The sequence below is a fragment of the Erythrolamprus reginae genome, chromosome 1 (assembly GCF_031021105.1).
Source record: "Erythrolamprus reginae isolate rEryReg1 chromosome 1, rEryReg1.hap1, whole genome shotgun sequence".
Lineage (NCBI taxonomy): Eukaryota > Metazoa > Chordata > Lepidosauria > Squamata > Dipsadidae > Erythrolamprus > Erythrolamprus reginae.
In genome coordinates this window covers 425,373,712-425,390,113 of record NC_091950.1, presented here as the reverse complement: position 1 = coordinate 425,390,113, position 16,402 = coordinate 425,373,712, and the positions used below count along the sequence as shown (strand labels likewise).

Sequence of the window (16,402 nt, the reverse complement as noted above, 5' to 3'; positions counted from 1 at the left end):
TTGGCTGCCGATCAGTTTCCGGTCACAATTCAAAGTGTTGGTTATGACCTATAAAGCCCTTCATGGCACCGGACCAGAATATCTTCCGGACCGCCTCCTGCCGCATGAATCCCAGCGACCGGTTAGGTCCCACAGAGTTGGCCTTCTCCGGGTCCCGACAATGAAACATTGTCATCTGGCGGGACCCAGGGGAAGAGCCTTCTCTGTGGGGGCCCCGACCCTCTGGAACCAGCTCCCCCCTGAGATTAGGATTGCCCCCACCCTCCCTGTCTTTCGTAAACTCCTTAAGACCCACCTTTGCCGTCAGGCATGGGGGAACTAAAACACCTCCCCCTTGCCCATGTTGTTTTGTTGATTGATTGACTGTGTGCCTGTTTTTTATACTGTTTTTTATGAGATTATTAATTTAAATTGGAACTGGATGGGTGGGCATTGGATTTGGTATTGTGTACTGTACTGTTTTTTATTATTGTTGTGAGCCGCCCCGAGTTTGCGGAGAGGGGCGGCATATAAATCCAATAAACCTAAACCTAACCTAACGTCAGACAGATGGCTATCCAACATCTGTTTCAAAACTTTCAGTGTTTCCACTTCATATGAAAGTTTATACTACAAGGCACAAATGTGAATCCCCCCCCCCAGAGGCAACGGGGCTTTCTGTTTTTTTCTTTGAAGACTTTTCGCTTCTCCTCCACAATAAGCTTCTTCAGCTCTGACTGGATGGAGGGGAAGGGAAGGATCGACACCTCTTGTAGACAGGGGGTCCTTTGCATCCTTTTAGAAAGTTGTTGAGTCCACTGGAGGTTTACCTGTGTGTGGAGCCTCCTTGGAGCCGTTGAAAGGACCGTGTTGTAGACTGGGGCTCAGGAGGATCGTCAGCCAACACAACACACACTGACACACTTTTCAAACCCAAGAACACACCTAGGCAGAAGCTTGTCCAGCTCAAGGATAAAATTACACGGACACAAACGGACCAATGTGGTATATCAGGGTGTCCAGGGGGAAAGCGTTTTGAAATTCCCTGACATTTCCCTTCAAATTGCGATCTAGTGAAGGTGCGGTCGTAGATGACGTCATAACAAACGGCTCAGCCGTGGAGAAATATCGGTAGCCGAGGAAGCAAGTTGTGGCCACAGTTATGCTCATTTTTGCTTGACTCTGCCAGGCAGCACGATCCTTTTTTTAAAACATGATTTCCCCGACTTTTAAACATTTTAATATAGTTTGGTTTCCCCCGATTTATTTATTTATTTAATTCGATTTGTATGCCGCCCTTCTCTGCGGACTCGGGGCGGACTCCATTTCTTTCACGAATTCCCTGATAATTCCTTGATATTTCCTGAACCGTCAATTTTCCTGATAATTCCGTTTTTCAGGTTTGCTGGACACCGTGAATCTGCAGTACGTTGCAGTGAGCCAAGTGCAGGCCTGGACAAAGCACCCACTCCATAAAACACCTGGCGCAACGTTGGAGAACAAAACCTTGTGGATGAGCTTCCGCGCTCCCTCTGCCTTTAAAGAGAAATGCGACTCTTCGGAAGACAGCAAAGTCCACATAAGAGCCCAGGTGGCTCAGTGGTTAAGAGTGCAGCCCTGCAGGCTCCTTCAGCTGTAGTTCAGCAGTTCAAATCTGACCACCGGCTCCAGGTTGGCTCGGCCTTCTATCCTTCCCAGGTGGGTCAAACGAGGAGCCAGGTTGTTGCAGGCAAGAAAGTGGCTGTAAAAACATTATGAAGCGGGATACAAGTCTAAATGCTATTGCTAAAGGCTACTTTGGACAGAGAGGATGGCTGGTTTGAAAGAGGGCTCCGAGAGGCCATTTAGGCCCAAAATTGATCAGCCCTCCCTCAACAGCCTCCCTCCACCTCCAGCCTACAACAAAATGCTTTCAACAGTTCCAAGAAGGCTCCACAAACCCATTTGCACTACCCAGGTGACTCTGAGGACTACGGGTCAACCTCCAACTGGACTCAAGGACTCTCTGAAAAGGATGCAAACGCTCAGCTGCGTTTGCAAGGGGTATAAACCCTTCCCTTCCCCACCATCCTCCCGTCAGGGCTGAAGAAGCTTCTTGAATGTTAGTACTATGTACATAACTGGCTGGGTTTGGCAATATATACTGCTCAAAAAAATAAAGGGAACACTTAAACAACACAATGTAACTCCAAGTAAATCAAACTCCTGTGAAATCAAACTCTCCATTTAGGAAGCAACACTGATGGACAATCAATTTCACCTGCTGTTGTGCACATTCAACTTTGTACAGAACAAAGGATTCAGGGAGAATATTTCATTCATTTAGATCTAGGATGTTTATTTGTTCCCTTTATGTTTTTTGAGCAGTGTATTTTGTCCGAGTCTGCGGAGAGGGGCGGCATACAAATCTAATAAATTATTATTATTAATGTATGCTTCAATGTATTGAAACACTATTCCTTTAAGAGCTAGTGTCATGGATGGCCACAAGAGGGAGCCAGAAGCATAGTTCTCTCTCTCTCTGCTATTTTTATGATGTTCTTCTCTGTGGCTGCTGTAGTAAGAACGATGTGTTCAAATGCTGGTTTGTGTGTTTGTAAGCTGAACAAGTGAGACTTCTAGTATTCCATGCGCATGGACTGATTTAATTATGCATGACTAGGGCTTTTCTTGACTAAGATGTTTGCCAAAATAAATAATATTCTATACACTTAAATGTATCTGGATTGTGTGACCGAATCATTACTTGTATCTCTGGGCTGTCAGATGGACATCTGCAAAAACCCCAAATTTCCGCAGTGTATGTGTATCTTTGAAAACCCAGAGATCACTCTGCACATTGGATGAGAAGCAAATCGTCTTCAAAAGAAAAGTCAGAAAAATGTTTAGCTGCCTCTTGAAAGGAAAAAAGGAGGCCCATGTCACACCCACACTCCGCAGTCTGCATTGGCTGCCCATCAGTTTCCTGTCACAATTCAAAGTGTTGGTTATGACCTATAAAGCCCTTCATGGCATTGGACCAGAATATCTCAGGGACAGCCTTCTGCCGCACGAATCCCAGTGACCGATTAGGTCCCACAGAGTTGGCCTTCTCCGGGTCCTGTCGACTGAACAATGTCGTTTGGCGGAACCCAGGAGAAGAGCCTTCTCTGTGGCGGCCCCGGCCCTCTGGAACCAACTCCCCCCAGAGATTAGAACTGCCCCCACCCTCCTTGCCTTTCATAAACTCCAAGTCTGTGGAGAGGGGCAGCATACAAATCCAATAAATAAATAAATAAATAAAACTCCTTAAAGCCCACCTCTGCCGTCAGGCATGGGGGAACTGAGACATCTCCCCTGGGCCTATACAGTTTATGCACGGTATGTTTATGTGTATGTTTCTTTTTAATAAGGGTTTTTTAGTGATTTTTAATTAGTAGATTTTTTATATATTGTACTGTTACTGTTGTGAGCCGCCCAGAGTCTACGGAGAGGGGCGGCATACAAATCTAATAATAATAATAATAATAATAATAATAAAATAATAATAATAATAATAATAATAATAATAATAATAATAATAATAATAATAATATTCGGGACAACCATGACCTGGATGATGGAGAAGCCCCAGAGACAGTGATATCCCAAGCGTTGCTCTTTTTCATCATCCATTATTACTATTAACAATAATATTATTGTTGAGTTTTAGCTTCGCCCTGCAGCTACGGTCTCAGTAGGGGGCCCAAGCAAGAGAGCCCCAGTCCCTCCCAGGGGCACTGGGCATCCAAAGCCCAGGCACATGGGTCCTCTGCTGCCTGCACCCCATAACCAGCAGCCGGATCCCGAGAGAACCAGACCAACAGACGGTTCTGCCCCACGCACCCCCTGCCCGTTTCTTTAGGGGCCCAAACCTTTCTCCTTCGCAACCCCCACCCCACCCGTGCCAGTCCAGAAGGCCGGCAGTGCCAAGGGGCGAGTGAAGGGATGGAGAGCTTCTCTTTTTTGCCTTCACTTTTATTTTTATTTTTTGTTTCCTGCAGACAAAAAATAAAACACAGAGTGTGTCGAGAGAACAGAAACTCTGTCGGTCAGATACCCATCCCATGTGAGCAGCAGCAGCAGCAATGGGGGGGAGGGGGGCTTCTCCATCCCTTGAAACCTGGGGGTCAAACCCTCCCCCTGCAAGGAGACCCCCCCAAGCCCCCCCCCCCCCCCCCCCGCGGTCGAAGGATGAATTCAGGCTCCTGGCAGAACCAGAGAAGGAGAGTTGCTGCCGTGAAGTGCCCACTGGAGAAAGGCCTTGGCTGGGCCCATCCGGGGAGGGGGGTGAGTGGGGGCTAAGCAGTGGGGAGAAGGGGAGGGGGCTGGAGAGCCCAGTGGCCATGGGGACCAGGACAGCCCAGCGCCCAACCTGAGCTGGCCAGGAATACTCTCCAGGTGGACCAAGGCCCCGGAGACAAAATCCTAGGTGGGCACTGGAGGGGGCTAAAAGGATGAAACTCAACCCTGACCTGCCAACATCCTTGCACCCAGGTCAGGGGGGGGGGAAGGGGGCCCTGGTTGACCAAGACAAGGCCTACTAGGGCATCTTGGCTAAACCTCCCCATTCCCTTTAAGTCAAAGGATGGTTTTCTTCCAAGCAAGGCAGGAGGGGGGGGGACACCTAGACTGACCCACCCACTCTAAAAGCTGGGCCTGAGCAGCAGAGTGGGATGGGGGGGGGGCAGCAGGGGTCCGGTACCCCTCCAAGGCTCACTGTGTGGCTTGGACTCTCCGGGAGTGACCCCGAGTGGCCAATGGAAGGAGCGAAGGTCCAGAGGGAAGAAGAAACCGCCCTTTGGAGGGGGGCTGTGTTGGGAGGAAATTTTATTTTTTGGGGGGGGCAGGAAGAGGCAGAACAGAAGCCCCCCACCAGCCCCAGGTGCTGACACACGGAAACGAGGTGGGAAGGATAAATTCGGAGCTGGGCATCTCGTTTTAAGGCAACGCAAATGGAGTCAAACGGGGAGAAGAATTTCCAAGGGGGGGGTTTGCGCTGGAGGGAGAGGGTGGGGGGCGCCAGAAAGGACCCTCCCGCGCGGGGTGTGTATGTGTGTGTGTGCAACGATGGTGTTGAGGGGTGTGTGGAAGGCCAGCAAAGCACTTCTGGGATCCCTACGACTTTACACCCTGGAGTAAACCAAGACAAGAGGGATCCAACCTTACTCCCGGGTGCTCTGCTTTATGGCAGCCAACCAGGACGTCTCTTTCATAGGGGTGAAATGGGCCTTTGAGACATAATAGAAATGATGATGATGATGATGATGCTTGGGGGCTTTTATTCTTTTGTCTCCATAGCTGTGGTGCGTGGCCCAGGCGTCTTCAGGAGAACTGGGGGGGGGGGGGGGGGGAGCAGCTGCTGCTTTAAGGCTTCAGTTGGGACCAAATCTCTCCCCCCCTCCACGGGGAAGGGGGAAGGGGGGGCTTGCCCCCCATATACAGTGCTAACTCAGACCCCCCCGACGCCCCCCCCCTCACATCCACACAGGAAAGGGGGCAGTTCACAGCAGCCGTCCAGTGATTGCTTCAGCCAGTGTTGAGAGAGGGGAGGGGGGGCCCTGGAGGCTTCCTTCTTTTTTCAAACTCCAAACCGCACCGTGATCATTTGGGGAGGGGGTGGGTGAGGGGAGGGACCTGTCTTTTGGGGAGGGGGGATCCATGACCACTGGGCGATGCTGCTGCTTCTGGATGTGCAGAGAGATTTTCACCCAAAATATCGGCTGTCCCCCCACCCCCAAGTTAGGAAATTGAGGGAGCTGGAGACCCCCAAGAGAGCTGTGCCGACAGCGCAGAAGCAGCCCTGAGACTTACGGCCATTCTTTTACTGACCCTCCTTGGGGGTGGGGGGGAAAAGCCGCTTAGGAAAAGTCCTCTCGCTTACAACCGTCACACGGGATCTGGTGCCTTCCGCAAATTGGGGGGGGGGGGCGCCGTGTCCTCGGGCTTCCTTTGGCCACCTTCTGAGGAGCCACGGCAGAATGGGGGAAGCCAGATTCGTGACTGACACCCCCCCCCCACAACTGTCGTGGTTCACTCGGCCGTAAAACCGGGCGGGAGCCACTTAACGACACAGACATTCTGGCCGCCGCGATTGCAGTCGTTCAGCTGAGGACAATCCCCCTCTGTTGCTCAGGGCTGGGCTGTGGGGTCCTCCCCCCCTTGGTGCTCCCTGGGCTGGGTGCGTTTCCTGCAGACGTTTCAGGACCCAACTAGGGAACGTCACCAGGGCCTCCGAGAGTGGCGCTTGCTCTATTGATCCAAAGCCAAGATGGGCTTAGGAGATTCCCAAATAGGGGCGGTGTAATAATGGGGAGGGGTGGGTGTGTCTTGCTACCTTTCTCTCTTGGAGTTTGTTGGTTCTTTGGAGGGGGGGCATTTCTTCAGCCAAGCCCCTCACCCACCCACCCACCCTCCTGGCAAGAGGGGGCAGAACAAGGGGGGCCCTTAGCTCTGCAGAAGCTTTCCGCCCGGAGGTGGGGGAGAGAAGGGAGGGGGTCCCCAGGAAGGGATACTCTGCATGGGCTGTCAGTGGGGGAGGGGGTCTCGTGGGAGGGGTCAGCCAGAAGGTGGGGAGCTCATCTCTATAGTTTCAGCCGTTGGCGAGAAATGATCACAGCCGTTTGCCAGTTCCAAAAAGAGGAAACAGCCACACACTCGGTCCAAACTACCCCTGATGGTCCTGTCCGGCTCCAGGCGAAAGTCACTGTCCCGCCTCCGCCGCTGCCCGCCTCATCTATACCCGGGGTGCTGGAGGTGAAGACCGCAGCTCTCGGTGGACTCGCGCCCTCGGTTTGCGGTGGTGCGGGCAGCTTTGCTCAACGGGGCCCCGCCCGGCTCACGCAGGCAGGACCGGTGGAAGTCCTGGTACTCCATCGTCGGCATCACGCCACCCGGACCGGGGAGCCCTGCTCCGGCTCGGCAGTGGGGGGCAGCCGTGCATTCCAGGGCAGCCGCCCCCATCGCCTGCAGTCCGCCTGCTCCTCCGCCGCCCCCGTGGAAGGGCAGGGCCAGGTCCTGGGAGCCCGAGCTGTCACTGTTGGGCGTGGGCAGAATGTTGTTCCACAGGGGGGGCTGGAAGTAGTGCCCATTGGTGAAGGGCACCGGGCCGGGCAGGCCGTTGAGGGGGGGTGAGGGGGTGGGCTTCTCCAGGGCGGCCTTGGCTCCGTACGGCTGGCCCATGCAGAGCTCCAGGGGATAGCCGGGCCCTTTGCCGGGCAGCTCTCTGCCGGGGGGCTTCCCCATGGGGGGCTCGCCACACATCTGCTGCAGGTGAGCCAGCTGGTGTTGGTTCCAGGCCGCCACTTGCTTCATTTCGCTTTGGTAGGCAGGAGGGCCGCGGGCCATGCCGCCCATCGGCATCCCCATGGCGGCGGGTGCTGAGGGCGGGACGGGCGTGGCATGGTCGCCGGGGTTCCCCATGCCGCAGGAAGGCAGGGGCGTGGGGACGTTGTGGGCGGAGACCCGGGTGCTGGCACTGATCAGGAGGTTGCGGCTGATGGGGCTGGGGTTGGCGATCTGTCCCTCGCAGACTGAGGTAGCGCTGGCGCCCGTGCGCGCCTGGCAGAACTGGCTGATCTGGTGCACGATGCTGCTCAGGTCCGGGGGCTGGCTCTGCTGCAGCGTGGCAGCCATGGAAAGCGGGATGGTTGAGGTAGAGACGGTCACATTCGGAGGGGCGTCGGCGTCGGCCATCTTCCTGCCCAGGTGCATGCCCGCCAGCGGCGGAGGCTGCTGCTGCGGTGGCAAGTGGCTGGCAGGGTGCTGTGGTGGAGCCTGCGGCAGCTGCTGCAGGCCGGGGTGGGCCACGTTCCGCGGCGGCTGGGGCTGCAGGCTGGGGGGCACCCCCTGAGAGTGGAGCTGCTGCAGGGCCTGCTGGCGGGTCAGCGCCTGGGGGTGGGTTAAAGTGCTAGGTGCCGCGTAGGGGACCGAGGGGGGGTTCATCATGGCTTCCGGCAGCAGGCGGGTCCGCTTCCCGTCAAAGTCCTTGACGACCCCTTTGGCCGGGGACCGGACGATGGCCAGGAGGCCTGTTCTCACGGAAGCCTGCGACGGCGGGTAAGGGCTGTACCTCTGCCCAGAAGTGTCCAGCCCGTTCACAGTACGGCGCACGTGTTTCCGCTGAGGGACCTTGATGCTGTTGGGGAAAATTTTGATGGTCAGAGGATGGTTGGCTACCTTCTTAGCATACGCGTCCAACTCGGCTGGAGTAGGGTGCTGTGCGGCTCTCATTTTCTGTGGAGTGTCCCCTGGTTGGGGAAGGGGGGGAGGAAGAGAAAGTCAGAGGGACAGAGAGCGTGGAAAGAAAGGGAGAAAAGGAGAGCAAGAGGAAGAGAACGAGAGAGAGAGAGAGAGAGAGAGAGAAGCCATCAACACCAACTGAGCGAGCAGTCAGCGTTGGCTCTTCAGAACCTCAGAACCGCCCGGGCCAAGCTCGAAAGAGGGGGTGGGGCTCGGGGGGGAGCTCGCCCAATATAGGGGCCCAGCAGGGTATCGTAAAAAAAAACAAGAATGGGGGGAAAAAAGCCCCCCACTGGCATGACTGAGGTTCCAACTCTTTCTGATGGGCAATGGTCCTGCTCGTACTCTCTGAACGTTTGGGCTCTACCTTTGGGACCCCCGTAGGGTGCATGGACCCTGCTCAATGGGCCTCTGGAGGTGTGGATTCCGTAAAAACAAGCTAGTGGTTGGAATGTACCATTTTAGGCTGATTCTGCCCACTGCCAGAGGTTCGATCCTGGCTGACTCAACCTTCCGTCCTTCCAAGAATCCAGACTGTTGGGAGCCAAACGCTGACTCTGCAGACCGCTTAGAGGGGGGGCTGTGAAGCGGTATATGAGTCCTGAATGCTATTGCTTCCGTCCTACTCTCTCCTTCCTTCCAGTTGGGATGCAACAGTGCAGGGTTAACTCTGCCTTCCGTCTTTCCAAGGGGGGGAATGAGGATCAAACCGCTCAGAGGGGGCTGTAAAAGTGGGGTATAAGTCCAAGTGCAATGATTGCCATTGGCGACCCCCTGAAAGAGAGGGAGGAGCCCGATCCCTGAAGCCTCTTCCTGAACTGAGTGGCCCCACGAGTTAAAGTGCTGCTTCATTTGGGTCAGTGATGGCTTATCCCCCTTGGATGTCGAGAGCGTGTGCATGCTCACACACATAATGCAATGCCCCTATTTCATATCCAGCCCTGTATGCACATGCAACAACCCCCCCCCCCCCCTTTGGTCTCACATCCAAAAACAGCAGGGGGGGGGGAGAACGCCTCCCATCCCCAAACGGAGCTGAGAGGGGGGAAGCTTCTCCCCCAAAGGGAGCAGAGAGGGGAGAAAGCCTCTGCCCCCAAATGGAGCTGGGGGGGGGGAGGCTTGGGTGCCCAGCTAGCACCGAGGTGGAATCTCCAGACATCTGGGCCGCAGAAAGGGAGGAGAAAGCATGCGCTTGCTTGACCCAAACTCAGCTAGTCAGCGGGAGGCACTCGCACATGTGCAGTGGAGCTGAGCCGGTCAATGGGCCGTGGGCCTGCAGAGATCGCTCCGTGCGCCACTGGTGGCACATGTGACACAGGTTCGCCATCACGGGGTCTAGCGGTTCAGCTCAGTGACTGGTCTGCCAATGGACGCCGGAGTTACCTTCGTCCAGGATAATGGAGAGGTACAGTTGGTTCTTGACTTACAACCATTCACGCTCACATGCTCCAAATTCGGACACTTAGCAACTGGTTCATATTTGTGACGGTCGCAGTGTCTCGGGGTGTGGGTGTGTCGCACAATCCCCTTTTGGGGCCTTGTGACAAGCCATGTCAATGGGGGAGCTGTATTCAGTCAGCCAGATTACTGGTTTATCAAGAGCAGTGACTCGCTTGACATTTGCAACCAGAAAAGCTGTAAAATGGGGCAAAACTCACTTCACCAATGTCTCACTCAAGGGCAGGAATCTTGGGCTTCACTGTGGTCCTTAAGTCAAGGACGTCCTGTCCTGTACCCACCCCAGCAGAGCTGTCTGGAGACAGGCAAGACCAGTTATGTAGCCCAGTGTTTCCCAACCTTGGCCACTTGAAGATATCTGGACTTCAACTCCCAGAATTCCCCAGCCACCATTCGCTGCCTGGGGAATTCTGGGAGTTGAAGTCCAGATATCTTCAAGTGGCCAAGGTTGGGAAACACTGACGTAGCCTCCCTGAGATGGCAGAGTCCCCTAGGGTTGGCAAGGGAAATGAAACTACCGGGCGCTTAATGTGCCAGTTGGAATACAGGTTAGCAGAGTGATGGCGAACCCATGGCACAGGGGCCAGAGGTGGCACATGGAGCCATATCTGCCGGTACGCAGGCCGTTGTCCTAGCTCCGCTCCAACATGTATATGTGCGCTGGCCAGCTGATTTTTGGCTCACACAGAGACTCTGGCAGAGTGTTTTAGGCTTCCAGAGAGCCTCGGGGGGGTGGGGGGGATGGGGGAGAGCATTTTTACCCTCCCCAGCTCCAGGGAAGCCTTTGGAGCCTGGGGAGGGCAAAACACGAGCTTACTGGGCCCACCAGAACTTGGGAAACAGGCCATTTCGGGCCTCCAGAGGGTGAGGGGATCTGTTTTCACATTCCCCAGGCATTGAGTTATGGTGTGGGCACTTGTGCATGCGTGATAGTGTGCCCGCACACTCTTTCAGCACCCGAGGCAAAAAAAAGGTTCGCCCTCACTGGGTTAGGATGTGGTTTGCATTGCAACCACTACAGAATTGTTTAGCCAGTGGAGGGCAGTTTTTAGGGTGCATCTTTGGTGATAATCTATGGCTTCTCTATGTTCTGATGTCAGTTTCCCATTTCCTTTTTTTAAAAAAATATTGTTATTGGTTTTAAATATAACAAGAAAAGACAAAAGGTGGGCTGTTTCCTTCTTTCAGTAAAACAGTTGAGCAGTAAAGCACATGGTGACTGTCCTCTCTTTTGCTTGCGCTGTGGTGTTTCCTATAAAAGATTTCTAACACTACAAAACTACGTGTCTTCCTTGATGACCCTCCTTCTTGTGGAGTTGAGCCACCCAAAAAAAAGGGGAAAAAAAAGAATTGGAGACCGTTGGGAGTGGTGCCAGGACCACCGTGTGTCTCTGGGGATTCTGGGAGTTGAAGTCCACCCATCTTCAATGTGCCATGGTTAAGAGACACTGGTTTTGCAAGGTGGCACACTAAAACCTTAACCCTTCTGATCGCTTCTGGGGATCAACACCCACTCCACAATGTGCACCAAAGACCTACCAGGGTGCTGGTCCCCCCCCCCCCGACCACCCTTGGGGGTGCAGTCAAAACGCAGAGGCCGACACTCACATTTCTGAAGCCCAGTGTTCATCTGCGGATAAGGAAGCAGCTGGAAGGAGCGGTCACCTGGTCCTGGCAGACAGGCCAGCATGGCAGGTGCCTGTTAGCACATGGGGGCCTGGGTCCTCTGCGCACTGCAAGGAAACACGGGTGACGGGTGAGATTCTCCTGAACAACCTCAAGGGCCACTAGCAAGCGCCAGCCGGAAAGCTCCAGACCGACCATGGGCACGATTTGAAACACTGAGAGGTGGGACCTCGACTTACAACCATTCGTTTAGTGATTGTTTGAAGCGACAGGAGGGCACTGAAAAAAGTGAGCGGTTTTTTTCCATTTATTTATTTATTTATATATCTGTCTATCTATCTATCTTGTCTGTCTGTCTATCTTGTCTGTCTGTCTGTCTATCTATCTATTTATTTAATTGGATTTGTATGCCGCCCCTCTCCGAGGACTCAGGTCGGCTCACAGCATATAGAAAAGCAGAACAATAATATAAATCCAATTGATACTACATTAAAAACAGCCATTGAATTCAATTAAAAGGAAGTAAAACCTATCAAGCCAATCATTCAACACTTTATACTTAAAACATTCATTGATCGGGGGAAGATCTAAAACTCCCAAAGCTGGCGGCAAAGATGAGTTTTTAAGCTCTTTCCGAAGGCGAGGAGGGTGGGGGCAGTGCAAATCTCTGGGGGGAGCTGATGCCAGAGGATTGGGGCTCCCACAGAGAAGGCTCTTCCCCTAGGTCCCGCCAGCCGACATTCTTTGGTTGACGGGACCCGGAGAAGGCCAACTGTGTGGGACCTAATTGGTTGCTGGGATTCGTGTGGCCGAAGGCGGTCCCGGAGATAATCTGGTCTGGTGCCATGAAGGGCTTTATAGGTCAAAACAACACTTTGAATTGTGACCAGAAACAGACTGGTAGCCAATGCAGACTGCGGAGTGATGGCGAGATGTGGGCATTTCTTGGAAGGCCTTCAAGACTGCTCACACGGCTGCATATTAGATGAGTTTCCGAACACTCTTGAAAGGGAGCCCCATTTATGACTGTGCCCCCCTCTCCCCCAGTCACGTGATGAAAATTAAGATGCTCGGCAAACGACTCGTATTTATGATGGTTGCCGTGTCCTGGGAACATGGTCATTAACACTTTCTGACCGGCAAAGTCAAAGGGGAGGCCAGGTTCACTTCCCAAATGGGTTGCCCCTCAAGCACCTGGAGTGATTCACTTAACAACTGAGATAAGAAATGGGACAAAGCTCACTTAACAAGTGAGCTTTCACTCAGAAACGGAATATTTTGGACTCCATTGTGGTCCTGAGTTGAGGGCTTTGTTGTTATTTCATTGGGTCTCTACTCAGCAGAGGTAGTCCTCGGTTTATGTCCGGCTGTTCAGGAACCATTCAAATAACGACAGGCCAAAGGCCCAACTGATCTGGATTAAAAGTTCCAACGACCCTCGCAGACAGAGGGTTACGACCACAACAGAGCCAAAAATTTCTGTTGCCAGGTGAGACAAAATGAGTTTTGCCTCATTTTATGACCTTTCTTGCCACAGCTATTAAGTGAATCAATGCCTCTGATCAGTTAGTGACCCGGTTGTTAAGTGAATCTGGCTTCCCCATGGACTCTGGCTGTCGGAAGGTCGCAAAAGTGGAATCGCATGAATTTGGGACACAGCAATGGTCTGGGTGAAAAACTGTTTTGTTAAGTCACATTTTTCAGTGCCACTATAACTTTGAACCTTCATTAAATGAACTGTTGTCAGTCACGGAGTTCTTATAATTCCTGCAATTCTCCTGGTGGCATCTGGCTTCTTTCTTTCTTTGCATCCAAGACAGGATGGTGTAAATTTACCGTAAATGTGAAAAATGGTCCATCAGTTCTATTTTTTCATTCCTAAGGCAGGACTAGAACTCATGGTCTCCCGCTTTCTAGCCTGGTGCCTTAACCTTTAGGCCCAACTACCTGTTTCATTTATAGTGAATTAAAATGCCATTAAATTCATAAAGGGGATGAATGTTTGTTGCTGTAATTCCCCGTTCATTAAAAAATTAGTGTTTGTTAACAAGGAGAGACGGTCTGGTGCAGTGGTTAAAGCCAGAAACCAGGAGGTCATGGGTTCTAGTCCCATCTTGGGCAGAAAGCCAGCTGGGTGATGCACACTCACTCTTGTCTAGATCGAAACAAGGTTTATGTTGCACAAAATGAAATTTGAATGCCAGTCTGATCTCCTTGCAAGCCAATTCTACTTTGCTAAATAAGTACATGGAGTTTTGTGCTAGAAGCAGCTTTAAACTATAAACATATAGCACTCAACATCGAGCAAGTAAAACAGGCATAAGAGGAAATAAATGTCTCTTATTTCTCATTTCAATCTTGGCTGATTTATCTAAATTTATCTGGTCCAAATAAGCTGTAAATTGCTTTTGTAAGCTCTCCCTCATTACTGTTATTATAGGGGGGGGGGATTCTTTGACTTCATTTAAGATATTTCTCCCTCAAACTTGCAGGAATATTTGCACAAAACTAGACTTATTTTTTTTTAGTAAAGTGCAGAGAATCACTTTATACTGCTATGCTCTACAGCCGGATTACATTTTCAATCAGTTAAATTATACAGCGCTGCAATTGAATCACTCAGCTTCATTAATACACCGGCACTTTAAAACCACAAATTGCACATTAACTAAGAGTGAATCAGAAAATTACAAGGATTGTAAAAATTTATAATGTGCTTCACAAGTAACTCCCCACAGGGGAATGGAAAGGATTCCGAAGGTTTTAAGGAAACTTGTTTTGAGAGCTCTACAGAGAAGGAAATCCCTTCGACCAAATGTCAAGAAAGGTCTTAAAATGAGTCACAGAAGCACTGTCTCATTGGGCAACGGGAATATTGGGCTCAGAAATAGCGCAGAGATTCCTGCTTGAGCGGGGGTTGGACTAGATGACCTACAAGGTCCAGAGGTGGGTTGTTAAGGTGGAATGGTGACGTGGGCTTGCCCCCATGGCTCTGAGTCCAGCGCAGTTACGCTACTGCATCTGGGCAGGTAGCAAAATCGCCTGTGGGTGCCCCTGTGTGTCCGTGCGCGATTTTGTGACCTGCCCAGGTGCAGTAGCGTAATTGCGCTGGCCACAGGGGCACGTCCACGTCACCATCCCACCTTAGCAGCTCATCTCTGACAAGGTCCCTTCCAACTCTAACAATAATCTAATCTAAACTATCTGAGAGTGTCTCTTCCAGCAGGCCCAAGTGTTGACTCCAATCCAGGCAGCCGAATGGGAGGAAGGGAGAGGCGGATCCGAGGAGAGGAAATGGGCCGGGAACTGGATTTTCCAGCCAGGCACCGAAAGGAGGCAGAGCCAAGGGCAAGCAGCCCAGCCTGGGACAGAAATGGCCTCCTTAAATTCAGACGCTTGCAGGCCTTGGGGAAGGGGGATGAGCTTTGGCTGAAGGGCTGGATTTGGGGAAGGGGGGAACAGGGAAGGAAGATAGGAGGGGAGGGAGGGGTGCACAAGATAAGGTGTTGATCCTGAATCAGAAGGCCCCCCCTCCCCATGGAGGAACCGCATAAAATCAATCAATCAATCAATCAATCAATCTATCTATCCATCCATTATCTCTCTATCTCTATCTATCCATTATCTGTCTATCTATTCGCTATCTATCTATCTATCCACCCATCCATTATCTATCCATCTCTATCTATCTATCTATCTATCTATCTATCTATCTACTCATCCATCAATTATCTCTCTATCTCTATCTATCCATTATCTGTCTATCTATTTGTTATCTATCCATCTATCACCTAACTAATAAACCGGGTTTGGTCCTGGTCTACAAGGCCCAGGAGGAGGAAGCAGCTTTGGGGAAGAGACCCTTAGCCCCCACCCCAATTGGGATTGGGGGTGGCCCCACACAACTGGGGCAAGGAGGAGGGGAAGAAGGCTTTGGAGGACTGATTCCAGGGGAGTCCCCCCCCCCCCCTGCAGCAAGGGAGGAGAAATAAATCTAATTTACCGGCCTATGAATCTAATAAAATAAAGAGCCTCCTCCCAAACGGGGGCAGGAAGGACCCAATTCGCCCCATAATGGAGGGAGGGGGAAAGAATCAATGTCAGGCACTGATCCCAAACTGGAAAGGCCCCCGCCCGCCTTTCCCGGATCCCCGTTTTGTTCTGGAAACCCACCGCCCCCCCCAAAAAACCGAGGAACAGGAAAGACCCCCCCCCAGCCTCCCCCACACGTCCCCAGAGCTGCCTAAGGGGGGGATCTTTGGGGGGGTCGCCTTCGCCCCTCCCCAACCCCAGCCGCCTCACGAAGCAGCTCTGGGGGAGGAGGAAGACGCCCCCCCGCCCCAAATAGGGGGGGCAGGAAGGGCCTGACTGCAGCCGGATGCCCCCCCCCCCATCCAGGCGCCCCATAGAAAGGCCCTGGGGGGGAAAGAGCCCCCGCTCCTCTTTGCCAGGGGGGCTCCCGTGGGGGGGGGAGTGAGAAAGGGCGGGGCCTGCTGCCCCCCCACTCCGAGGCCCACCAAGGCGTGAGGGGGGGCGAAGGGCCTAGTGAGGCAGTTGAGGCCCACCGGGGCGGGGGTAGAGAAGAGCCTCCGCCCGCAGCTTTGGGACTTGGGGAGGGTCCGCTCACCGTGGGAGCCCCCGCCCGGCCCTCATGGCGCCGCCGCTTTTCTTCTTCGCCTCCTTCGCCGCCTCGTCACCCCTGAGCCGGCTCGGCCGCTCCCTCCTGCGCATGCGTCACGACGCCCGCGCCCCCCCTTCAATGGGAAGGTCAGAGCGGAGGGAGAGCGGAGTGACGCCACTTCCGGCGTTCTCCAAGAGGGAGGAGCGGAAGGCGGTGGGATAAAAGGGCCAATGGGGGAGGAGAGTTAGAGAGACGGGCGCCGTCCACGCCGCTCCTGCGCCTCCGACTGTTGGGCGGGCGAACTGCAAGCTGCAAGGGCCGAGCCTCGCTTCCTTCCTTGGGCCTGGCCGGTCACTTCCTCTGCGCATGCGCAACGGTTTCCGGAAGCGCCGCTCGCTTCGGAGGGGCGCGGTCCTTTTTGCTCGCAGTATACTTCCGGACTCACCGCGCTTTCGACTT

At 53.1% G+C, this 16,402-nt stretch overlaps 1 protein-coding gene across 1 annotated transcript; it reads right to left on the bottom strand.

The window, feature by feature from the left end:
* Positions 1 to 3,959: 3,959 nt before the first annotated feature.
* On the bottom strand, positions 3,960 to 16,119 carry FAM222B (family with sequence similarity 222 member B). Its single transcript, XM_070735486.1, has 3 exons — positions 15,950 to 16,119; positions 11,305 to 11,429; positions 3,960 to 8,246 (listed from the first exon to the last, which is right to left on the bottom strand). Exons 2-3 carry the CDS (start codon positions 11,384 to 11,386, stop codon positions 6,730 to 6,732), a joined length of 1,599 nt encoding a protein of 532 aa, XP_070591587.1. The 5' UTR covers positions 11,387 to 11,429; positions 15,950 to 16,119; the 3' UTR covers positions 3,960 to 6,729.
* Positions 16,120 to 16,402: the final 283 nt, after the last annotated feature.

Bases quoted from the DNA above. Each gene is read 5' to 3' on its own strand.
- FAM222B (XM_070735486.1), bottom strand. From the start codon at position 11,386: ATGCTGGCCTGTCTGCCAGGACCAGGTGACCGCTCCTTCCAGCTGCTT. The intron at 8,247-11,304 runs GTGAGTGTCGGC...TTCCCCAACCAG, and splicing joins GAACACTGGGCTTCAGAAAT to GGGACACTCCACAGAAAATG.